The 26045-nt window shown below is 39.2% G+C and overlaps 2 protein-coding genes and 1 long non-coding RNA gene across 7 annotated transcripts in view; 2 read left to right on the top strand and 1 right to left on the bottom strand.

Moving 5' to 3' along the window:
• Positions 1 to 16946, top strand: part of LOC138751291 (mitochondrial calcium uniporter regulator 1-like) — a 32239-nt gene extending 15293 nt beyond the window's left edge. For 3 of the 4 annotated variants that reach the window (XM_069913405.1, XM_069913403.1, XM_069913406.1), the window contains 8 exons: positions 419 to 522; positions 1513 to 1614; positions 3654 to 3695; positions 4602 to 4673; positions 9438 to 9491; positions 9682 to 9796; positions 11541 to 11590; positions 13920 to 16946. In XM_069913405.1, coding sequence (XP_069769506.1) covers positions 419 to 522; positions 1513 to 1614; positions 3654 to 3695; positions 4602 to 4673; positions 9438 to 9491; positions 9682 to 9796; positions 11541 to 11590; positions 13920 to 14036 — 656 coding nt within the window. In that variant the 3' untranslated portion in view covers positions 14037 to 16946. Of the gene's footprint in view, positions 1 to 418; positions 523 to 1512; positions 1615 to 3653; positions 3696 to 4601; positions 4674 to 9437; positions 9492 to 9681; positions 9797 to 11540; positions 11832 to 13919 lie in introns of those variants that run through there. The other variant, XM_069913404.1, reaches the window with a different exon arrangement.
• Positions 234 to 25981, bottom strand: LOC138751294 (uncharacterized). The gene is made up of 3 exons (XR_011349803.1): positions 25711 to 25981; positions 11563 to 11691; positions 234 to 459 (listed from the first exon to the last, which is right to left on the bottom strand). It is a non-coding gene; the product is annotated as an uncharacterized lncRNA (long non-coding RNA).
• The window catches only part of ranbp9 (RAN binding protein 9), an 81946-nt gene continuing 78459 nt past the window's right edge, over positions 22559 to 26045 (top strand). The window contains exon 1 of one of the 2 annotated variants that reach the window (XM_069913402.1): positions 22559 to 22988. In XM_069913402.1, the coding sequence (XP_069769503.1) occupies positions 22796 to 22988 (193 nt within the window). In that variant the 5' untranslated portion in view covers positions 22559 to 22795. The remainder of the gene's footprint in view (positions 22989 to 26045) is intronic. The other variant, XM_069913399.1, reaches the window with a different exon arrangement.

Here is a 26045-nt window from a genome sequence, read left to right as displayed (position 1 = left end):
CAGGGGCTATGAACACAGTCCTGAGGTGCTCCGGGTACTGATGAAGATTGTGGAGAAGTTCTTGCCAATCTTCACTGATTGTGGTCTGGAGGTGAGGAAATCCATGACCTAATTATGTTAACTACCAAGTCTTGGAGTTCTTGGAATTTGCTGATCAGTTTTGGGGGGATGATGGTATTAAATGCCGAAGTGTAATCATTAGAGCATCCTGAAGTGCAAGTTGAAAATGAGAATCAAGCCACAGTACTTGTTTATTATATTCACCAATAATTTTGAATACCACTTGAGCAAATCAATACAGCAGTACTACAATATATCAAATTGGTGGTGCTCGTTCTTTGATTCCTTTTTTTCTCTCTCTGGTTTCTTTGTCATGCAGCCTTCCCCTCTTGGCCTATTGCTTTTATTTATCTTGCAGGTTTCAGCACTAAGCAATCGGAAGTTGTTGTAGCTGCCCTGCTGAGAATCATGAATTCCAATATGGAAATTGCATATAAAGACATGGCCACCAAAATCCAGCAAGTAAGCTAGCAGCAAAAGTTAAACTAATCAAATGACCCAAGTTGTACAAAAACAGTGAACACTTGGTCAATCAATATTGGTTGAGAATATACATCACGTAGTTGCCTCATTTTTTCCACTGAATCTTTGCTTGCCTGTTGGGCATCAGATATTTTCTGTATGTTGTGATAAACTGCATAAACCAAATTCTTATTTGAGAATAGAATGCTGCATCTTGGCATTTTACAGGCTAGAAATGTAGTCATTTTAGAACCTCCAACTACACAAACACTAAAAATTAGATTTTTTAAAATATACTTGTTATATGTTGACTGTTTCATTTACTATTGAGTCATGCCAACATTTTTTCTATAAACTATATGAACTCCCAAAGTAAATACTTAAAATGTCAAGGATGCTTTTATTTAAATTCTACCTTTATTACAATATATTGATTTTGTTTAAAGAAAAATATTAAATAGAAGAGGCTCTTAAGTTTTTTTTTGTTAAAGGTCATGATATTTAAATATTGTAAAGTGGTCAATAAAGGCAGTGCAGGATGGTTTGTAGAACCATGGTTTCTACCATTGTAGAAATAATTCTACCTCTTTTTCATTTTGCCTCTTGGGTATTCAAAATTAACCTTGAGAATGTGAGTGCAATATTTTGGTTCTGATTTTTAACGGGCTTTCATGTGCTAAAGAATGTATTAGTAATCTATAACCTGTGGCATTCTTACTTTATTTAAGAATATACACTCTTGAACATAAGCCATCTATCCCAAACCATTCACCTTCATTCTTTTTGAATTTTTAAGCTATTTATAGTGTAGTCCATATGAAAAATGTTCCCATAATTTTTGTTATGGTCTTTCTTTATGCTCTGTTGCCTGGATATCAACAACATTTTTCTGTTTTGATAGGCTCAATTTTTGTAATACTGTTTAAATGGGCCACCAAGTATTGAAATGATGTCTTGGATTAATTGTTTCTATTGTGTATTTACTTGCAGGAGATAATGCTACAAAAGATAATGTCACAGATAACAGCTGTAAAGAAAGACATGATTATCTTAGAAAAGAGTGAGTTTTCAGTACTCCGAGCAGCAAATGAGGTGAGCAGCTGAACTGCTAAAACAATATAATCTCGAACACAAATCTCAGCAACTGAAAATGAGGATTATTGCTGGTAGACTAATTTAATAACCACAACACATTCACAATCTGACCAATTTACCCAAGGATGTTCTTTGGATCAATTTTGCATTTATAGCATTGATTAGAAAAGAAATAACAAGGAAAAGTGGAATGTGCATTGTAAAACAAATTAAATTTTTATTCAGAATACAGTTATTTCTGAGCATCCTGAACTAGATTATTAAGTGAACCTCAGTACGCACTGCAGGGGTGCAAAAAAGACAATGAGAACTACATTTGATTGTTTATATATTTTGGAGGGCAGATGACGTCCTCAACCTGAAACAGGCAGGAGTTGTCAACCTTTTATAAATCTTGTATTTGTGTCAAATTGTTGGTGTAATTATGTAATTCGTTTATTGTTACTTGAGGCATTGAGAATGTCCAGCTTGTCAACCCATGCCAAGTACAACAGTAAATCAGTACAGAATATGAAGTCGCAGAAAGATCAGCTAGAACAGACTGAAGCAACATTATTTTTCTAGTGTGACATCTGTTCAGGTGTCTGATAACAGTGGGAAAGAAATTGTATTTGAATCTGGTGGTGTGTCATATCACACTCGTGAGTCTTCCTGATGGAAGTGTTGGGACAAATTTTTTTATGTGGAGAAAGTGTAGTGGGGGGGTTGGGTGAGTGTTGTTTGATCTGAGCTGCATTAACAGCTCTCTCTGGGATTACTTAGTCTTGAATGGAGCAGTTCCTATGCAGCACAGTAATGCATCATGACAGGATACTTCCAATGATGCATCTGTAGAAGTTGAGGGGCACAGGTAAACAGCACCATCGATGGGGGCAGGTGTGTGAACTCCACTCCTTCCAGAAGTAAGTTTTATATTTTTAAAACACAATTCGGTTGTATGTGCAGATGGGCGTACGTTGAGTTGGTCGTAAGTTGGGGAGTACCTGTAGAGGCAGCAGAGTGGCAAGGAGAGTACCAAGCCCTTTGGGGACCCAGTGTTAAGAGACATTGTGGAGGAGGTTTTGTTATCGATCCCCACGACAGTCTGCAGGACAGGAAATAATTGATCCAATTCCAGAGGGGACTTCTGAGGCCAAGGTCTCAGTTCAGGGCTGAGTTTATTTGAGACTATGGTTTTAAGGGAAAAGCTGTAGTCGGTGAACAGTGGTATGATAAGGATGTTTTTGTTATCTTGTTGTTCCACAGCTGAGTTGAAGGCCAGGGAGATGGCATCTGCCATGGACCTTTTGCATTGGTAGATTTGGTTTGAGGCTGACTGGGAGGCACTATAATCAGCTTCTCAAAGCACATAATGATGATGGGTGTTGGGGCCACCAGGCAGCAATCATTTTGGCCCATTATTAGGTCTTTCTTCAGTGCCAGGATGATGATAATCATGAAGCAGGTGGGTCCTTGTGCTTGAGGTATGGAGATAATGTGAATACTGCCACCATCTACTCTGTGCAGGCTCACGTGACTCCACCTAGGCCAGTCACTTTCTGCAGGTTCGCTCTTTGGAGGACTGATCTTGAGTCTAGGATGGTAACAGTGCCTGAGTTTGATGTAGTGCGTGCTGTTGGCTCACTGAGATTCTGTTCAAAGTGGGTGTAAAATGCTTTGAGCTCTTTGGGAAGGGATGTGCTGTTCCTTCGTATTCTACCTGAAATGTCTTTGTAGCCTGTGATAGCATGGATGCCCTAGTGTCCATAAGGTTCATCTGGAGCTTGTTTAGTTCAGTTTCTTTCCATTTCTTATGGCCTTGCATAGGTTCTACCTAGATTTCTTATTTAGGATTAAAAGGCTGACTTAACCAGGTTCATGATGCAGAAGGACTGTCTTTCCATGCTTCGAGTAGCAGAGATGGTATTTCATTTTGAGCTCAAGTTTAAAAAAAAATTGCACTGAATGATGGTATTTTAGGAATTGTGCGAATCAGAACAGTGACTGCACTTTACTGCATGTTTTTTAAAAATCACATTATGGCTTTTCTTTTGCAGAAACTGAAAATTGAATTGCAACAATTGAAAAAACAATTAACTGTAAGTAGTGTTAGGTCTGCTTTGTTCATGAATGAGTGAGACAAACACCAGGCTGAGTCGAAATCAGGGTTCTTTGTTCTTTATTACCGGATTGTAACACTTGCGACTAAACATGTTAGTCGGAGAATGCATTCTGCCGTTATCAGCAAAATGGTGATTTTTTATACCCTTGGATACATGCTTAGAACATCATCATATCATTACTTGTCCAATGACTAAAACTGTTGCTATCCTTTCCCTGCTAGCTTCCTGCCTCTCAATCCATCAATGTCTCTCTTATCTTGTAAGTACAAGGATGCATTTACATCTTGTTACAGCCCTGTACAGGGCAGGGTAACTCCTTACACATTCCCATCTCATGATGTTTTACCTTACAATAGCGAAGTGCTAACACTGCAGATACTGGAATATTGAGCAAACAATGAGATGCCGGAGGGATTCAGTGAGTCAGGCAGTGTTCATGGGTTGAATTTGTCAATATTTTGGGTTCAGACCCTTTATCAAGGCTAACAGAGGAGAAGGGGTGATACCAAGTTTCCCAAGGGTGTATTTTAATGTTTTCATCAGTGAGATCTCCTGGAGCATAGAATATACAATCCCTTGAACATGTTCTCCAACCATGGTTAAATCATGATTGGTCTGTATTGAGACATCTATACATCATAATTCATTTTGGAACTTTGGGCTCGGGGTCCTGTGTGACAAATTATTGATTTCTCCAGAATGCTATAGGGAAAATTTTTAACATCTATCCTCAAAACAAAATGGTTATTGTTTTGTAAATTTAATGAATATTAATAAAGAATAGGAGTGCCTGTCTAAATTTGATGAATTAATGTCTCTCAGCCTTTCATAATTTCAACTCGTTTCCGCATTTAGAATAATAGTTTAAAATGTTGCTTTTAGGATGAAGTTGTCAAGGTTTCATCAAACAACAAACTGGACATGAATTTGGAAAAAAGTAGAGTCCAAGAGATGGTGAGAAATTTTCATAGTCACTTAATTTTTTTTGCCTCTTACTATTTTTGAATAATTGTCATTTTGTATGTGATGGATTGGTACTGTCAATGACCATTTCTAATTTAATTAGATAAAGTAGCTCAAACAGACTGGTCATGTTTACAAATAACTGAGGAGCAGTATCATGATGTAGCAACTAGGTGAAGGAGGGGAAGAGAAGAGGGAGGTGGGAAGAGGAGAGCAAGTTAGCAAAAACCAGAAAAGTTTATGTTAATGCCATCTGGTTGGAGAGTGCCCAGGTGGAAAATCAGGGGCTGTTCCTCCAAATTGTGGGTGGTCTTGGTGGGATAGTGCATAAGGCCATGGACAAACATGCGAGTATGTGACACAGAACTGAAATGGTTGGCTACTGGGAGGTCTCTATCACTGTTATGGATGGAGTGAAGGTGCTCAGCGAAGTGATCACCAAATCTGCGCCCAGTCTTTCTAATGTAGAGAAGGCCACAAAGGGATCACCGGATCCAGTAAATCAGTCTTGTGGATACACAAGTGAAGTGTTGCTTCACTTGAAAGGCCTGTTTGGGGCCCTGGACCATGATGACGGGGGAGGTGTGGGCATAAGTGTCGCATTTCCTGCGGCCACAAGGGAAAGTGGCGGGGGGGAGATTGGAGATTGAGTGCACAAGGGTGTCATGGAGGGAGCGGTCCATGACCTTGTGTACTATCCCACCAAGACTAACCACAAATTGGAGAAACAACAGCTGATTTTCTGTCTATCCCCTCTCCAACTAGATGGCATTGACACCGACTTTTCCAGTTTTTGCTATTCCCCCTCCCTCCTCCTCTCTCCCTTTCCAGTTCTCCTCCTTCCCTTCCACCTCCCTTCACCTAGCCATCCCTCCTTCCCTTGATCGCTGCTATCCTCTCCCTTTTCCACCTATCACCTCCTGCCTTTGCGACCACACCTTCTCCCCCACCTTACTCTTTTGCTTGGACACCTGCTGATATTTTTCAAAACCTTGAAGGGGTCAAGCCTGAAATGTCAATTATGTATTTTTACCTTTGCTATATAAAGGGCACTGTTTGACCTGCTGAGTTTCTCCAGCTTTGTGTTTTTACTTCAACCACTGTCTCTACAGATTTTTGTGTTTTACAGTAGGAGCTGCTGTGCCTTCCTGACTAATGAGGTATTGCGAGTTCAGGATAGTTTGTCCCTTGTATACTCACCAAGAAACTTTGTGCTCTCCACTAGTTCCACGACAACAGTAGTTATGTAGTGGAGAATAGCTTTCTGGAGTCCACAATCATCTCTTTTGTCTCGTCCACTTTGAGACTCGGCTTGTTATTCTCGCACCATTTTACAAGACTTCCAATCTCCTCTCTGCGACTTGTCATTTTGGCAGAAGAGGCCAACTGCTGTTGTATCATTGCAAATTTGATGATTCTATTAGATCTGAATCTGGCAGGGCAGTTGTAAGTCAACAGTGGAGGACTGTGCACATAGCCCATCTACATCTTCCACTGCTTAGCAAAGGTAACCAACGTATTAATAGACCTATCCTACCTTGGATACACTCTCTCCTCCCCCCTCCCTTCAGGTGGAAGGCTCTTTCCCATAGTCAATAGGCTTCATGAACCCCACAACAGTGCTTTCATGTTGCCCTTTAAATTAAAATTTTTAATTTAACATGCACTTTCAATCGACAAGCCCGTGCCGCCCAATTATACCCAATTGACTTATAATCCCGATAAATTTTGGTGTTGTGATTGTTTCAGTACAAGCCTATACTCTCTACTGTGCTCTGTAAATGTTGCAGATAACCTGTCAGTCTGTACAGGGTATGATGTGTCAAATAAACTTAAACTAGTCCAGAACTTGCTGGGAAATAACAGCATTTCCACTGTTTGTCTGTAATCCTCACCAAGTTCATAACTATTGCACAAATCTTAAACATTTTGCTGGTCATTTTGTGATTGTGGGCTTGGATTGCATCAGTAAGCCAAGTGGTTGAGAGTCATACAAATATTGTGATCTTGTTAAAAACATTACACAACTGTAACACTTAAAATCTCAAAAATCAACTTTTAACTAGTTTTCTGATGTGGAATTCACTCAATTGAGTGTAATTTTTCCAACTGCAGAAATTAAAGTTGGTGGTATGGCTTGACCTAATCTTAGATTCTATTATTGGGCAGTTAACATCTGCTATATTATTTTCTGATAAATTTGAACGCCCCTATAAGGTAGATTTGGAATTGAATTCCGTGCAGAGGTATTCTGTAACTGAGTAGCTTTTCCTTTTACACCTTAAGGTTAGTAGACATACCTTCATACCTCTCAACCCAATACTTAAGCATACATTACAGATTTGGTTTCATTTTCGGAAGTTCTTTGACTTGAAAATTTTTATTTTATCTAGCACTTTCTCTTATTTATTTTTTTCAACCATCCATAATTGATCAAGCCATCTTTTTGGAAAGTTAAAGAAATGGTTTCTTTTTCAGATTTGTTTATATATGGTAGCTTAATGTCTTTTGAACAATTATCTAATAAATATAATATACCCAAGTCACATTTTTTAGATACTTCCAAACTCTGAATACTTTACTGCCTAACTTTCCAACATTATACCAACCGGATTTAGTTGGCCTAAACACCCAGGAATATGAAATTAATTCTCCTAATAGGCTGCAAGATGGTCTGAATGAAGTGAACAGCTGTGCCATTGGCAGTGCATTTTTTAGACTCAAGGGTCACTAATCTTGCCAAATTTAATCATTTGTAGAAGTAACATTTTGCATGCAACTAACAAGGTGTTGATTGGAATTGGTTATTCTTGGATGATTCATTTTGAAACTTGAAAGAAGCTGGGTTTCAGTCTTAAATGAATTTATCTTGATATATCGAATGAAAATGTGGAGTAACTCGACAGCCAGTTTGAGTAAAAGGTGCACAGGCCTTTCAAGTCTAATTGTTATTTGAGGGTAAAAATTACTTCCCCCTTCTATCCTCGTTCACCCATACCCCATGTACCAATGTATCAGAATCAGAATTTGTCATGAAATTCAGGGTTTTGCAGCAACATCATGGTGCATTCATATTATAACCAGCTTACATTATTTTTTTAAAAAATGCACAAAAAGTAAGGCAGTGTATTTGGTTCATTGATTATTCAGGAACCTGATAGCAGTGGAGAAGAAGCTGTCCTTGTGCTGTTGAGTGCTCATCTCTAGACTCCTGTACCTTTTTCCCCCAATGGTAACATAGTAAAGAGGGCATGAACTGGGTGGTTGGAATTTTTGAGGATGGAAGCTGCCTTTTTAAGTCACCGCCTCATGTAGATGACCTCGATGGAGTGAAGTTTGGCGCCTGTGATGTTGCAGGCCAAGTTGATTCTCTGGCGCATATTCTTGTCCTGAGATTTGGCGCCTCTAGACCAGGCATAGATGCAACCAGCCAGAATGCTCTCCACAGTATACCTGTCTTCGGTGACATGCTGAATCTCCTCAGACACCTCACAAAGTAGAGCCACTGGCATGTCGCCTTTGTGATTGCATCAACGTGTAAGCTCCAGGACAGATCCTTGGAGATGTTGACACCCAGGAATTTGAAGTTCTTCACCCCCTCCACTACTGAGTCCTCAATGAGGACTGGGTTGTGTTCCCCGACTTCCTCTTGAAATCCACAATCATCTCCTTAGTTTTGCTGATGTTGAGTGCAAGGCTATTGTTATACCTTTCTCTCTCCTGTACCCTTCCTCGTCGCTGTTTGTGATTCTGCCAACAACTGTGGTGCCATCGGAAAACTTGTAGATATCATTGGAATTGTGCCTGGCCACACAGTCATGGGTGTATAATGAGTAGAGCATTGGGCTAAGCACACATCCTTGGGGTGCGCCTTTTGTTGATAATCAGTGAGGAGGAGACATTTTGAATTCGTACTGACTGGTTTTCTGATGAGAAAGTCAAGGATCCAGTTGCAGAGGGAAGTACAGAGGTCTAGAATTTGTAGCTTCTTGACCAGCACTGAGGGAATAATGGTATTAAAGATCAGCTGTATGTATGAATTGCTGTTTTCGAAGTGATCCAGAGCAGAGTGGAGAACTGGTGATATTGCATCTGTTGTGGAGCAATTGTCACAATAGGCAAATTTCAGCAGGTCCAGATCTTTGCCTAGGTACATGTTAATTCTGTCTATGACCAGCCTCTCAAAGCATTTTGTCTTGTACACAAGTAATCTTTGTATTCAAGGTGATATCAAATTCAGTAATCAAATTATTTTTTGGCTGCTTTTTAGTGAACCTTTCTGGTTTATTGTATAAAGTTGTATGATCTGATATATTCTTCAGTTTAAGGAATAACTATAATTTCTAATAACATCAATTTAGCCGGTGTCTGTTGTGTTTGGTGCATTTTCATTTATCTGGAATGTAGAAATGAAAGCTGGATGACTTGGTTTTAATCGAAAGAAGCATGTGAAGTAGCACTGTGGTGCGATTGTAGCTGTGAATACCAATATCTTTCTAAAGCAAAACTAATCAAAAATTTCAACCTGGGACATCTGATCTTCCTCTCTTGGGGTGGAAGTGAATTCAGATTCCATTTGGAGTTTAAAGATTATTTTTTAATGCATAAATTGGCATTCAAAGTAGTATCTACTTTACTATATGGTAAAGCACTTCAGAATTTATTAGTGTTTATTTTAAACAATTTTGATGAAACCTTGAAAACTGTTTGGTTTTTTTTCCAATATCACTTATGACACTTTGTCTGTCTCTACAGTTAACAGAGCACGAAAAGAGAGTGTTGGAAACCAGAGCAGATATAGTAGAATTGGTGAGAATTTCTTTGAAATTTAATTATGCAATTCACTTTATTTTTCACAAATTTACTATCTTCCACTGATTGACCTTCTGCTCATCTTCAGGATCTCTACAATTAACTTGTTTTTTGGTGTGCTTTTGAGTATTTATAAAATGGTTAATTTTACTGCTGAGGGTTTTGATACAGCTCATTTAATTTGTAGCATTCACAGCAAGATCAAGCTGTAACACAGGCAAACCGCAAGATAGACACTGAAGTAGCAGGACTCAAAACTCTGTTGGAGTCGCACAAACTTGACACCATTAAATATTTAGCAGGTAAGAATCAGATTTTCAGCTGTGGCAATGCCATAGAATAGCACTTATCAAAGTCACTGGTATCCAGTGTGCATATCATGATGGTTATTTATTCCTTCTTCTCATATCTGTAACTTTCAACATAATCTACTAGATGCACTCCAGTGCTTCTCCATCATTTTCATTTGAATGAGAGGACCTCACTGTCCCCCTCCAATACCTCTGCATCACTATTCAGGTGGGTGGGAGAACAGCACTTTGCCTTTTTCCCTTTCTTATTCATGTGCTCCTACCCAGAGACTTGTCTGCAATGACTTTTCTTCAAGTGGCTCCACCATTAACTCTGTTATCCTTAGCACCCCGTCTCCTTCATCTTTCACGTGCATGTTGCGGCTTTAGAGGAAAATACTAACAAAAGACCATTTGGTGAACAGATATTTTTAGTGGTATTGGGAAGACTGAAACCACGCTTTGTCATCAAAACATTCCCTTGTCAATGGTTCTATTCCCCACCCTAGCTTGTGTCTGAAATGTCAGTCTTGATGTTATTTCACCCACCCACCACACACTCTCAAAATTGGGCACGTGTTCCTGTCATCGGTATAAGTGCTTATTTCCAGCTGACCATCTAACTCTGTTTCAGCCTGTCTGGTGATTAAACATCTTTTTGTGCCCCTGTTATACATAGACCTCATTTTCAAATCCTGCTTGGATGGACCTTGTTCCACGCTCTGCATTTGAGATGATCCAATATACTTGAACCCATTTCTTGCAATCAGTCCCACTAAACCCACCACTCAATGTATGCTCGCACTTGTTTTTAAATTCCTCTCTGGGCTTTTCTCATCCTATTTCTGAGTATCTTTTGAAAACTCTGCACTCTATAATTCTTGTCTGTAATTGTTCCACTAAATGTGACCATGAATTCATATCTTAAGCCCAAGGCACAGGCTCCCACCTTAAGTCCACTTTCTTGCTTCCTTCTGCTGAAACTTCTACTCCATCCCTCAACCATTCATTTGAAAATCAGTTTAATATCTTTATGATGGAGTCAAATTTTATTTGATATCACTCTTGTGAAGTAGTTTGGAACATTTTTGCTATGTTAAAGTTAGAGTTATTGGTTCAAACATAATAACTGGATGTCTCCTGTATATTCGGAGGCAGCGATGAGATGGAGGGAAAATATTCAGCAGTAGTACCAGTACAATTGTCAAAAATTTTCACTAAATTTGGCTTTGTAGATATCAAAACTAAATGAAAACCCACATTCCATAAGTGGCTGCTTAAGTGTTTGTGATCAAGTTATAAACGTGCAAAAGACTTTCAGATGTTTTTGGATATGAACATTGCCAAAACATAATTTCTGTACCGGTATTTTAGTCACTAAAGTTCAGTCATTTTTGATGCATCTGTGATGCGCCCCTCTCACTGACTTGCTTAAGCTAAATATTGATATTTATTACCCTGATCACAGTAGTGCCTACTGATTCTGCAAAGCTATGTGCCACAATGGACTCCCTCAGTCTCAGATTTATTGATGGAGTACTTGTGGGCACAGCAGAATTACCTCTAATTGGCAGTGTAAAAATAGACTACACAATTTATTTCAATGGAGATTCAAGAAGAGGAATTGTGTTCAAGGCAGCTGTTTTTTTTACAATGCATACACAAGAATTAAACCCAACAGCTCTTATAAATAACTATTAACAAGTGAAATGACTAAAGTGTAAGATTGATCTTTATCTCGTATGTTTCTTTTTAGGTTCAGTTTTCACGTGTCTTACCATAGTGCTTGGATTTTATCGCCTCTGGGTATGAAATTTAATTCCTCGCTGGATCTTTGTTCTGAAAGAATCAGGAAGAATGACCTTTGATTGTAAACAGTGGAAATATCTTCCAAATTGCGTTAAGTGCTGCAAGGAACCAAAAAAAGTTGCATATTAATTAATTAATTAATTCTTTCATTCATTTTCATTCATTCTATAAGAGTTTTAAGCATGAGAGAATTTTGTCTTTAATATTTACTTTGTAAAAATACATTTGATTACTGTAATTTAAACTGAGGGTTGTAACTGAAAATTTTGAACTAATTTAAAATGCATTTTCTATTTTTGTTCCATAAGAGTATTAAGGTCATTTAATTGGGCAGCTGTTTGTGATTCTAAATTGTACATTGGAACACCAGATACTTCCAAAAGGTGACTAACAGCTGCTAATTCATTGAGTAGACCAATTTTAAATATTTGAGAACCCACATTCTTTTGATGCATCTTGATCTGTTTCCAATATTTATGGTGCACATCATGACTACTTGAACTACTAGCTGATAAACAGTCAATAGGCAATGCTGGAATTAGACCTGCAAGTATTTAATAATCGCCCTGTGATTTGTTCCTAGTTGATTATAACAGTGCTATAGTTTCATAAAATTTGTAGTGCCAATTTTTATACTGAAGATGGTAAGACAGTACATGAGAGCAACAAATAACTGTCTTGCATAATGCTCTTTCAACTTTGTCCTCCAAGTGTTAATTTATGCCAGAGCTACTAGACTTTGTTTCACCTTGAAGATATTTCCACTTGTTAAGCAACCTTTAACAAAAAAATCTTTAAAGAAATTTGTCATTTAATTAATCCACTCATGCCAAAATATGAAAATGTAGTCTTATTAATATTAAAACCATCGATTATTGCATTAACAAGTTGAAAAACATTTCTATTATCTTGCCACTTTCTGTACAGATTTGTGGGGGGGGAGGAAGAGGTGGGGCAAGAAGATGGGATTTGTTTTTGAACATCCATTTTTGATCTATAACCAATAATATTTCCCCTCAGTTGAACTAGATCTGCATAAAACTACAGGCTTCTGTTCTACTCACATTGTGGTGTAATAGATTATCTCCATGAAATATTAGTTGTACTTCAGTTCTACACCTTTTTTTCTAACAAATTGATGGTATTATGCAATCCCATAAACTAAAGTTGTGAATCCAGGTCAAACAATTATGCAAACCCCTTCTTCTCCATTGACTCCATCTCCACTTCCTGCTGCTTTGGAAAAGCTACCAACATATTAAAGAGTTCAAAGCAAAGTGCAAGTGTTGGATAAACTCAGTAAGTCGTGCACAATCATTGGAAGTGAAGGCAATCAAATATTAAACATATTAAAGTCCTCCCACCTTTGCCACACTCCCTTTTCCCTCTTCCTGTTGGGAAGAAGATTCAGTAGTGAGAGATCACACACCTCCAGTTTTAAGGGAAGTTTTATTCCTTCTGCTGTCAGACTCCTGAACAAACCTTGCACTACTAAAATAATATTATTCTTGCTTTATTCTAACTGATACCTCTCTAATTCTCTACTGCTTTAATCACTTTGTATTATTTATGGGTTAACTAGCTGGATTGCATGCAAAGCAAACTCTTACTACCTCAGTATACTTGACAAACTTAAACTTCGCTACAGAATTCTAGGATTATGGAATAAGAGCTAAATGGGAAGGTTCTTCTGAGGTTTGACTTTTGTGTAATGTTTATAATTGCTATGCTATCAGTGCACAATTTTAAATTATTTTAATGTTATAATCACAGAACACAGAAATTGCTCTTCAGCCACCACATCCACGCTAACCTTATTAGCCATCAACACTGATCCAATTTGACCACATTAAGTCTGTGTGTCTGATATAATTCCAATGTTAGTCACTTTCTTCTTTGACAGAAGCAAATCTTTGTCTTCTGTCAGAGGACAATGGGTGGTTCCTCTGTCTACACCATTGGAGGCCAATTTTCTGGCCACCCCAGCTTCTTAATGTGGGTGTGGAAGCTGAGAGAAGCTAATCGTCAGTACCCAACCTAGTTAGATTTGGGCATGTAGGGGCTGCAGGTGACATAACACAGTGCAACAAGGTCCATCTTTAATATATTTAATCCACTGCACTTGGAATGTTTACAATGCACAAGTAAGGTCACAATGAATTTTATACACCTGATTTTAAGTTCAATTAATATTTTCTATTTTGTATAATTATTTAATTCCAAGACTAATTTGTAGTCTTTAATTTTCTCGTCACCAATGAAACAATCTCTTCTGCCACTTTGTAACAGGCTGTGATTTTTATCCTGCTATTTGTTATGTTTATAGGATCAACAAAATGTGCCTAATCAAGCCATCCAGATTCTGTTAAGTATTGTGATTACTTTTAGAAAATGTCAATTGATTACTTTGCTGGACTGTATTGAGGAAAGACAGGGTACTTGAGATTAGTCTTTGAAGCCTTGAGTCACTTTTTTTCTGCGGGGAGAAAAGCTTTAGTTGTTAGGCCTTTATTTGGTCCTGTTTCATGTGTGAATAGTTGTGATTATGAATATGTATATTGTGCCCAAATAATCCAAAGATGCATGTATAATGATTTTGAAGTTTTCAACAAACTGAGTTTGTCTAGTGCTTGGAACAAAAGACATTTACAAAAGGAAAGGAATTCTGCATATGAAAGGAATTAACAAGTTTGACTTTTTAATACCTAATATTTAGCATATAAAATGCTACTTGAAAACCATGACAATTAACTGCTAACTTCTTAATGATTATAAAGTGCATTGATTTCAAGATTTTCTGTATTAGTCTCCACCAATAACATAAGAGAATATATTGTGTATTTATCTGTAAAATTATCTTTTGTCTCATTGCTCTGCCTTGGATCAAATCGTACTCTATTTAGTCCACTTTCTCAATTGGTACCCCATACATATAATGAAATTTTGTGAATTCTTGCATTTAGTTCAAACAGAACTAGAGTGTGATTTAACCTAAGAATTTAGTAACTAATAATTCTGTGATTCATTGGATAGGCCACTGAATACTGTAGGCAATTTGGACATCTGATCACTTAAAAAATATTTAAACAATTCTCTAATGTCAGTGATGAGAATGATTATTGTAGGTTTTTCTTTTTGGTGTTTCAAGTATGAATAGAAAAAACAGCACTTGCCAAGACAAATTTATCAATCTGAAATTACTATTGACAGAGGTACTGGGAAAAATTACAATGAAATGTGTTACTTTAGTGCCAATTGTAATTGAGGTAGAGACCATTGTTTTTAAAGTAAATGGAGTTGAGATTTAAGACAAAACTGGTTTCTCATAGAAATGGGATTATTTTTTAATTTTTCTCCCAGAGATGGTATCAAAATTGGGAAATACTGGAAATAATCAGCAGATTGGGCAGCATCTGTGGTGAGAGAATCAGATATAATGTTTCAAGTTCATAATACCTTTCATCTGACAAGAGGTGAAGTAAATACTGGAAGTTAGAGCTTTGATTAGATCATTTTTAAAGTACTATGGGCAGTTCAAAGTATAACTTATATTCGAGTGTAGATTCACTATAATATTGAGGGTGTAAGGGATAACTTAAGCAGACGATTCACATGTTAGTATTGCCTTTAGACTTTGAGGGGATGACTTCAATTGAGATCCTTGAAATGATTAAAAGAACTATAAAAAAAAAACTTGAAACCTGGTCAGCTGAGTTTTCCATCTGAAAATATTTTTATTAATAGTGAATGTTAAGATTACTGAAACAAAGTTGGTAGATTTAAGGTATACATACATCAGCTCTTAAGAAATTGAATGATAACACAATTTTGAAATTGGATAGCTGGCTCCTGCTCCTAAAATGGACTCACCACAGAACATTAACTGATTTAAGGTAGCTGGTAATTTTATTTTTTTTAAAAAAAAAGGGAAATAAATCAGCTAAGATCTGGTACCTGCTAATTGTCCAATGGCTTAATAGCAATAGGTATTGGTATGGATTTTTAGGGGTCGTAAGTCCAGACCTGGCCAGTCAGAACTTGCTATTATTCACTTGCCAGTACTTGGGTAAGATACTGGTGATATGATGGTATTTATTTCAACTAATTGGAGCCATTGTATTTGGAAGGAAAACCAGACTAGGTAAGGAAAATGTTTAGATGTTGGTGTGTATTTTTTGCTCATTTTTGAAGCTGATGGTCTTATCAAGCACATTGAAATCAAATACCTATCTCCTTCCAGGTAGTTTTTTTTTTAAGTAGTTGTATTTGAAGACCATTCCAATATTAGATACGCTGAAGATGGAACAATTTAGAATAAAATCTTCCTTGATTTTATCAGAGGTCAATTTAAAGATCAGACAAGATTAATGCAAGTGTTGCTTTTTTGGCATAGATTCAAACTTTACTGTGTTGTGCAAGGTGCATTGCAAACTTGAAACTTGTCCTGTAGATGAGCTTCAAGAGCAAATTTGAAAAAGTATTGGATTGAAGCACTTGTTTTTTTTATTTACCTGACATTTCATCTGCCTTGAGGATTACACAGTAGTAGAGTTCATTATCTGACTACATTACAATCAGACAAACAATGTTTCTGCAGACCTCAGTGCATACAAACATATAACAATAAAATTAATGTGTATATTTTAGAATAATTTACCCATTTCATTTATAAGAAACTCAAAGTCACAGCCTGCAAGAAGCAGTTTCCTAGTCTAGCAGTCCTGATTTTGATTTTCCTGTACCACCTCCTCCCTGATGGTAGTGGGTCAAAGTTCCTATGTGAATGATGGTAGGGATCCTTAATTCTTCCCAGTGAATGTCATAAAAGACACAGTGATCTCAGCCATTTTAATGATCCTTTGTATTGACTTCGAGTTCAATGCTTTGCAGCTTCCACAACATCATACAGCCAGTTTGAGTGCTTTGTTGGCAAGTTGGGATACTGGAAAGTTTTTACATTATAATTTATTTCTGTTCAATTTCACTAAGACTTAAAATAATCTTGTGATTCTGGCATAGAGATGAGCAGGCAACAAAACTGAGCCAAGATTGTTTTGAACATGTTACAGTCTTGCCTTTGGTTGTAATACTCATGTCTTTTTTGTAATCCACCTTAAATACAAAGACACTGACATATGTGGTGACTCTCAATTATTATAGTGCTTTATACTTTCATCTGGATAGTAGGTGTACATTTTGCTTGTGTTAGCTATGAAGTTTCTAAAATATAAAAGATTTGCTTTTGAAGGTTTATTTCTCCCTCATGGCTGGCTTTCAACCCCTGACTTTTACCAAAATGAAATATCTGAGCAGTGAAGATTGATGTTACTGGAAAATAAAGTGCAAAAAACTACTCCTCTAACAAACCTTTTGTGTGGGGAAATTGCTGTGATTTGATTAAACTTCAGGTTCCTGTTAAAATTCATGTGGATTTTGCAGACAGAAATAACATTTTCAGCAAGAATAATACTTCAAAACATTTTCATTTAAATTTATTTTAAGAGTGGAGCTAATTTATTCACAACTGCTAAGAATGGGTGTCTCTTTGAAATAAAGATTTCAACGTGACTACCTATGGGATTTTGATTTAACATGAAATGAGTTTTTAATTGAGTGTCAACATATTTAATAGTTTTAATTACTGCAGTCAGTTCCTTAAAATGTTGCCTTTTCTGAATTGCATCTGCATATGCTTATTGAGCTAAGATCTTGACCCTTCACATATCAGTCCAATTGACAAAATCTCATAACTATGACCTGGAGTCTTGACAGGCCCAATTCAGGTTCCCACAATGGTTATGCCAATTCTGAAACAAAACCTGCCTTTATGATTATAAACTCAGGAAATTTCCAGGTTTTGCAGGAGCATCAAACAAAATTTGATATTGAACTCACATAAGGAGGTTCTAGAGATAGATTAATTAAAAATCTGGAGAGAGGACAGTCATTGTGGAGAAGTCTGTGGGGACTTTGGAAATTAAATTGACACTGCCAACAGTGGAACATAAAATAGTATAGCACAGGAACAAGCCCTTCCATCGACATGTCTGCACTTGACATGGTGCCGAAGTTAAACCTCCACTGCCTGCTTTGCAGAGCAATCCACATTGCAAGCCTACACAAGCAAGGCACCTCAACCTTTCCTCCACAGCATTGGTGCTGCCGCATGCACCCATGATGAGCTCATCAACTTTATTCACTTTGCTGCTAATTTTCATCCTGACAAATTCATGAGGTCCATCTCTGGTGAAACTCTCTCCTTTCTTGATCTCTGTCACCAACTTTGGAGGTGAGCTTCCTACAGGCATTTTTTTTTTTTTTTTTTGCAAAATACCAACTCCCACAACTGCCTTGACTACTCTTCTTCACACCCAGTCCCCTGCAAGAATTCTATTCCTTTCAATTCCTCTGTCGTATCTCCTTCAGTATGTTCTTCCTATTCAGACCATCCAAAGCAACCTCCTAAAAACATGGCTTCCCCTCCACCACAATCAACTCAGCCCTTACCTATGTCTCTTCCATTTCCTGCTCATCTGCCCTAGTCGCCTCCCCAAAAGCAACAAAACAACCATGATTTCCCATTGTCCTCACTTACTATCCCTCTGTATCCAACATGCTATTCTCTAAAATTTCCATCACCTACAAATGATCCCACCACCAGACATCTTCCCCTCTCCATAGGGACAGCTCCCTCTAAGACTCCCATGTTTACTCATCCCTTCCTATTAATCACCGCTGGCACCTTCCCTGTGGCCATAGGAAGTGCCACATTTCTTACCCCACCATTTGAGGCTCCAAACTGTCCTTCCAATTGAAGCAATACTTCACTTGTGAATCTGTGAGAGTATCTACTGCATCTAGCCCTCCATTATGGCTGTCTCTACGACAGAAAGATGATGCAGACTGTTGGATCACTGAGCACCTTTGCTCTGCAACAATGACAAGGATGTCCCAATGGCCAACCATTTCAAAGCTACATCTATTCCTGTGCTGTCATGTCTGTCAAACCAAGGCCAACTCTATATTGGTGAAGCAATCTGCCTGGACACTCCAACCAGATGGCATTAACATTGACTTCTCTAGTTTCTGCTAGCTTACTTCCCATTCTCTCTCCTCTATCTCCTTTTCTTTCCTTCAGCTCTAACCCCTTTACATTCACAGTCGTCCCCTCCTCCCTCCCTTATCCATGTATTAATTCCTGTCTTGTTCCCTTGCTCCTCTCATCTACTGTTTTGTAGATGCCTGCCTACATTTTACTCATATTTTGAAGGGTTGCTTGTGTATCTTAATCTTTGCTATATAAAGTACACTGTTTGACCTGCTGAGTTTTTCCAGCATTGTATTTTTACTTCAACCTCTGCAAACTTGCATGTATTACTCATTGAGGATGGAAGCTGTGAGACAGACAGTGTGCCACCAGACAGCTTGGTCTCTATGTTAAACCTGTAGAAATTTTTGAGTCTTTGGTGACATGCCAAATCTCCTCAATCTACTCAGGAAGTACAGCCACTGGGAAGCCTTCTGACTGCATTGACGTGGAGGCCTCAGGACAGATCCTCACAGATATTGACACCCAGTGAAGCTCCTCTCCACTGTTGACCCCCTCCATGAGGACTTGTGGTCCTAACGATATTCCCTCCTGAAGTCTGCATCAGCACCTTAGTTTTGCTAACATTGAGTGCAAGGTGGTGGTTGTGAGACCACTCAACCAGCTGATCTAGCTCCCTCCTGTACATTTCCTCATTGCCGTCTGTGATTCTGGTGCATACCATGATATTATCGGCAAATTTAAATTTGATGAGTGGATAAACATACCCAAGTAAATGATAAATTTTTTTTTCCTGCTGATCTAATCTAATTACGGTTGATTCTGTAGTCATCTCAAAGAGATGTAACCTCATAAGGAGGTTTGTTTTTGTTTCAGAACAATGTGTAAACGAGAATTTGAGAAACTGGACAGAGAATGAAGTTTGCGATTCACTGCTCCCTGCTGCATGTTGGTGTAAATGTAATGTAGGATTTTTTTTTAAGTCAGCTGTTACATTAGAGGGCAAAAAGAAAACGAGTAAGAGGTTCGTCGTACATTCCAGCGTTGTTGAACATGCTCCTGATCGGATGGACGGTGAGATCCATGAAAGAAAAACGCCTGAGAAAATTTCTAAAATAAAACTCTCAACTTGTTTCATTTTTCATATCTCTTGGTATCTAGTTCCAAGACGAGTCTTCTTTGGTCTGCTCACAATTTCCATTCTCCCACCTTGTCAGTCACACATTTAATACCCCTATTGATCTGTTTCTGATTACCATAATTATATTTCAACGAGATGTCTAATCGGGAAACTGAGGGGTCAGAATTCAACAATCAGGGAGGTATATTTGGCAAAAACAGACGATATTGGAGGGCTGGAATAAGTAACCTTGCACGCACCTGTTCAAATAACGATTGCGTGGGGACAGTAGATCAGAGGAGTGAAAGTGTGTGGGCAAGAGTGTAACATTGAAACACTGGCAATTGTTCGCAACAAATAGATTCACAGTGGATTCAGGCCGAGCTCTGGTGGTATTAACGTGATTTTAATACTATTAATATAAACTTAACAGGAAAGTAACCCTATAAATTATCAGCTGCAAAGTTGGTCATAATTTTAATTGGTTGCTTTAATTATAATGAAATCAATGTTTTAAAAAATGCAGTTGGCACCTTTTTAAATGGCCTGTCCAGGAGATGAGCTGTTTACAAGGACTACGTCACAGGGTAGTCTTGATGGTTACTCCCTTCTGTTAATTATCGAGAGCTACTGGGAGGAATTCGGAGTCGATATGAGACAAGGTGTCAAAATATACATTAAAATGGATAACTAATCTCTGATAATAATGCCAAAGAACACAGAAGGCTGCAAAAAGTTGCAAACCTAGTCAGGTCCATCAACAACGGTACCTCTCATCCATTGAAAGCATCCAGCGCTGCCTTAAGAAGATAGCCAGCATCACAAAGGACCCCCAACACCCTGCTCACAATCTCCTTTCGTTGATACCTCCAGGCAGAAGCATGAAATCCAGCACACCCTGGTTAGAGAATAGTTTTGTTTTTATCCAGCAGCTAGCTCTGACCATAAACTACTCCGGGACCACCAGAAGATTTGTCTGCACTACTGAAATTTCACTTTTTTTCTTGTACTAACTGCAACTGTGAATATTTATTTATCATTTGATATTTATTATCTTTTCTGTCTTGGCAATTTGCGGTTATTTAGATTTTTACTATTTTAATCGATGCAACTGTAAGAATGTCGGTGGATCTGCACATCGAACAAAATCATGTTGAACATTGAACTCTTCTGTGAAAAGTCTGTACATTGTGATGGTTTATCATCCCGAGAGTGTCAGATTGGTTAGTGATCAAACCACTGCAGTCTGAATAAAGAATGGGAAGCAAATAAAACTGAAGATTCTGGAATCTGAAACAAAAACAGATCCGTTCTGGATTCGTGTTACACAGTTATAGGCCAATTACAAATTGGACTAGATCAGGTAGACAGTGGATTGGCTGGTTGGGTTGAATGTAACTCTCGGACTGTACGAAATGTTAACTGGTTTCTCTTACGATGCTGGCTAAATGCTCCCAGCATCTGCGGATCTACTTGTTGATCATGGTTGCTGAGTGGTCACTTCCACAGTCACATTCCTTCCTCGGTGCACTTCCCTGTCTGGCTCCAGCTTGTCCTGCGCAGATTTCAACAGATCTCCAAATTGGTGATATCAGCCGAATCTCTCTGCCCGTGCAACAATCCCAATAAAGGAGCCAACTCGTTCAAGACCCGTGTTGGAGATGTTGCACAACAGCTATTCCACACATTATATCAAGGACGGGCATCTTTCGCCCCAAAAGGAGTTTGGTATCTGGAACAGGAAGACTGGCACAGTCAGCTTCAGCAGTGGAAACTCTGCATCAGACACGTGTCATCCAGTTCGGATAACAAAGATGCTGGACCCACGAGCTTCTTCAAGGGAAATCTGAAGCCGGATGGATGGGTTTTACGGTGTCGGCTGTATTTCCTCAACACCTCCTGTAAGGCATGCGACAAGGATCAGACAAGCTAAGGTAAGGATGAATTTCTACTCCAATCTTGAGAAAATTCCAGCCTGTGCCTCAGAGAGGGAGACAAGCTGAGCCATGAATGCATGAATGCCAGCGTTAGAAAGGATGCAACCCTCTGTGAAGGTATGATGGACAGGATGGGTCACAAGGAAGGCACGTGCATCAAGAAGGCCTCAAACTCGAAACGTCGACCGACTTTTGCTTTCTACGGATGCGGCATGACTTGCTGAGCTTCTCCAGCACATTTGTGTACTGCTTCAGCAAGTCATAACCAGTACCTGGTTCAAAGAAACAAGATTTCACGCAACATTCGAGATTCGGACACCGGAACCTAACCCATCATGCCACTGGTCAAGAGAGAGATGGCAAGGATGTCCTGCTGGAAGAACCCCTCAACCAATACTCCATCCCAACTGCTGGGTATCTGATTTAGCTTTTACTGCCAACCCAGTTTCACAGGGCCAGATGACAACTGACAACCCACACAAATGAGTGGAATCAAGTCCTACTGACTCCAAGAGCCCGTCGAAGGAGAAGAAACCCCTACACATGAAGATAAATTGTCCCCATGACAGAGCAGCGGCCCACTCCAGGTGCCCTGGCAGGGAGCGTGCATACTCACCAGTTGCGATGATGGGGTTAGACTTCAACGAGGAGATAAGTATGCGATGGGACAGCGACGAACACATTCAGTACATGGAGGAGCCACGGCGGATCCTTCTCCAGCCGCTCAGAGACGTTGCCTCCCAACTGGTCACGATCTCTAGCTCCTGGAAGGCCCAGGCCCCGCCCCCGCCTTGCCCCCGCCCCTGCCCCCCTCAGCCCAATCCCCGCCCCTTCACCCTTTGCCCCGCCCCCTGGCCCCGCGCTGCGGTCGTGCTGGCTGCGGGGAAAGCGGGCAGCCAATGAGGAGAGCGGGCGGGCGTCGGATGCAGTAACGGCAGCTCGGCTTCGGCGGACAGAAGCGAGCGTCGGGTGAGGGAGGTTCGGCCGTGTCCACTCGGGCTTTGCGGCAGCCGTTGCGGGTTTCCCGGCTTCGGATCAGTCAAGCCCGGCACTCAGGCTCTGGCCTCGGCCTTTCCTATCCCTCACAGCCCGCAGTCATGGCCGGGCTGTCGGCGGCGGCGCACGGGGAGTCGGCCTTCAATCCGCAGGAGAAGGAACTGGCGGAACGCTTCAAGCGGCTTTACCCGGCCGTCGACGAGCAGGAGACGCCGTTGCCGAGGTGCTGGAGTCCGAAGGACAAGTACAGCTACATCGGCCTGTCTCAGAACAACCTGCGGGTCCACTACAAAGGTAAAGCGGAGGATCCGGGGCCACGGCCGCCGAGGGGAGGGACCGAGCTTGGCCAAGGGTGTCACGCCGACCGAGACCGGTTGCTGGACAGTGCGCTGGTCCCACATCGTTAACAGTCAGCAACAGGCCATGGGGGTAACAGGGCCGGGGCTGGAGTCAAGCGTCCTGCCCTTTCTCTCGCTGTTTGGTGTAGCGAGCAAGCGGTCGGACGCGAACACTAGGCTGGGTGACAGCGAGAAAGGCCAGGCCTGTCCTGACATATCTGGGCCAAGGGCTGTGGAGGGAGTTGGCATATTTATTGTAAGCAATAATGGGCATTTACAAAGTCACTTCTTGGAGAAAGATGCTATCTAGATAAGCACCTAGACGACCCTTGCACGAACAGCATTTTTAAACAAAAGTTAAAAGCACAAGAGATCACTGAAGTGAATTGCTCTAACTTTTTGAACGATTTGAGAGTGGAGGCACTTTCTTGCCCAAGTTGGTCATTAACAAACTTTTGAAGTAAATTGGATTTTTTTTACTGTGGCAAAGGGATGGGTGAAAGAATTTGTTGTTGAGATGAAGTTTGCATGTTCTTCCTGTGACTGCATAGATTTCTTCTGGATGTTTCCTTTTTCCTCCCACAATCCAAAAATGTGCAGATTGCTAGAGTAATTTAAACAAAACTACCGTACATCAGTTAGATGTGTCAGTGGTTAGTTAGGAATCAGGTGTTGTAATGAGTTACACCAGGAATCTTTCTTTGGAGGTAAATGAGGAGCCTTAGGTTTCACTGATTTCACTGGATATCCGTTTACCTTGAATAAGGAGTTTAGATAATAGTTTCTTAGTGGACGTGTACTAAGATAATGCAAGACCAGCATATAATCTAACAACCAAGAATGCTTTCCTACCTACGAGAAGGAATAGGTGCATTGAAATGGAGAAAGGGACAAAATTGTATTGTTTCAAAATAAAGATTATACGTGCAGTTTTATGAGTTACCCTCATGTCTCCAAAGATACAAAAAAAATTGCAAGATTATTGAAATTATCCATTCATTTTGTTTTTCTTGAGGTTTAAGATTTGTGTATGCATAATTTTGGAATTTAGCAGTAGTGTTGCAGGGAAGAGATTAACTGGCACAACATTAAGTATCCTTATTTTTATAAAATTTTCTGCTGATAATTAAAAAAAAATCCTAGTTAAACTGGAAATTAATATTTGCCTTTTTTATTATGTCTTGAGTAATTATCATCCTATTTTTTCAATGTTGACAATTTTCATGTTTTGTTTGGCATGAGAGTCATTTCATTGCATAGTAAAATATGTACAATAGGTGAAAGAACTTTTTAGCAATGGAAAAATTGGATCAAAGCGGGCAAGGCCTGACCTTGTTGGAAATGTATGACTTGCAGTTTTCTGCCATGTTATAAGATTTTAAATTATTTCATCTACTGTGCACAAATATAATGATGAATTCAAGTTCTTTACAAATATTTCTTATGGTCTCCCTGCTCTGTGTACTTGGATATCAGTGTAATATTATCTCCATCTTCATTTGAGATATCACTACTCAGTGATGTCACTTGAGTGCAAAATGTTTCATTCTGCAGAATGATACCAAAGCACTAGTTTTGTTTACCAATTAAATTATTCAGTGAATGGAATAATTTATCTGTTGGTTCTGAGTCCAGTCCATGATTGGCGCATTGAAGGTACTAAATAATACTGAATGTTTGTATTTTTCCATAATATAATTTGCATAAAACACTGGAAATACAATTCTGGAGGAACTGCATTAAGCTTAATTTGCTGTCTGGTAAAACACAGTGGGGAACAGGTATCATGAAACTTTTAACATTAGCTTAAAGTAATATTTCTCAGTCTCTGTTCTGCAGACCGCTGGTGCTCCCTGTGATTGTTATAGATGATGCAGTGAAGATGAATATGACTGATATAAATAACAATATGAAAAGCAAAGTTGTAAATTTGATGACCTAAACAAAAATTCGCAACTTTCCCACCAAATAAAAATCCATTGATGGTCAGGGAAAGGGCTCAGGGACACCATTTCCAAACCCCTACCCAGTCTGCAGTAAGTAAAGGAATACTTTGGTTCATGGTTGAGGAAAAAAGGTCAGGAACCATTGCTGTAAACTATTGACAAAGGGTAGTAATGTAAGTAGTTTACCATATATGTCAGCGTATAAGAAGCATGTCTCATACATGGTCAGTGTCAAAATAGATAAGTTGTATCAAGAAATGAGTTTCAAATATTTATTTAAGTGGTTTAAAGACAAACTTTAAAATCACTGCTTCATGATGTAGTCATCTTATGAAAAGAAGTGATCTAGTACTGAGGCAGAAATTACCAGCAGATATTGATGTTAAAATTAGTAATTTCCATCACCAAGTAATGCTACAACATAAGAAACACAATTATCTATTAAGCAACATCAGAAACATAGATGAAACACCTATGAACCTGGTTAGGGACTATTGGGGCAGTAGCCTCTGAGCAGTAAGTGGCAGACTTGGGGTTGTCTTGTACACCCAGTCCCAATATACACCACCATGTTTGGTAATTCAAAATATAGGACCACTGCTAATAATTTGTTTATCTGTTGGCCTGGATTATTGTACTGGGCTGTTAACATTTTGGGAGAGATTTTCCTCATCTGAACCATTGATACCTGGGTGCAGCAAATAAAACACCTGCATTCACTGTGCCAGAGACCTGGATTCAATCGTGTCCTGTTGAGATGAAGTTTGCATGTTCTTCCTGTGACTGCATGGATTTCTTCTGGATGTTTCCTTTTTCCTCCCACAATCCAAAAATGTGCAGATTGCTACAGTAATTGGCCATTGTAAATTACCCCTAATGTGATGGAATCAAGTGGGGGGGGAAGAAAATTGCTGAGAAAGTAGGATAATTTAAAAAAAAAAATGGATGATCATAAATCGGTGGTTGATGTTTGACATGGGGCCGGTGGTCTGAAGAGCTTGTTTCCATGGTGTATTCCTCCCATTGTGACTTCATTAATCTCAGGGGTGGGGGGGGGGTTGTGGTGG

This window comes from Narcine bancroftii, chromosome 1, assembly GCF_036971445.1.
Source record: "Narcine bancroftii isolate sNarBan1 chromosome 1, sNarBan1.hap1, whole genome shotgun sequence".
Classification (NCBI taxonomy): domain Eukaryota; kingdom Metazoa; phylum Chordata; class Chondrichthyes; order Torpediniformes; family Narcinidae; genus Narcine; species Narcine bancroftii.
This window is presented reverse-complemented; position numbering and strand designations above follow the sequence as displayed.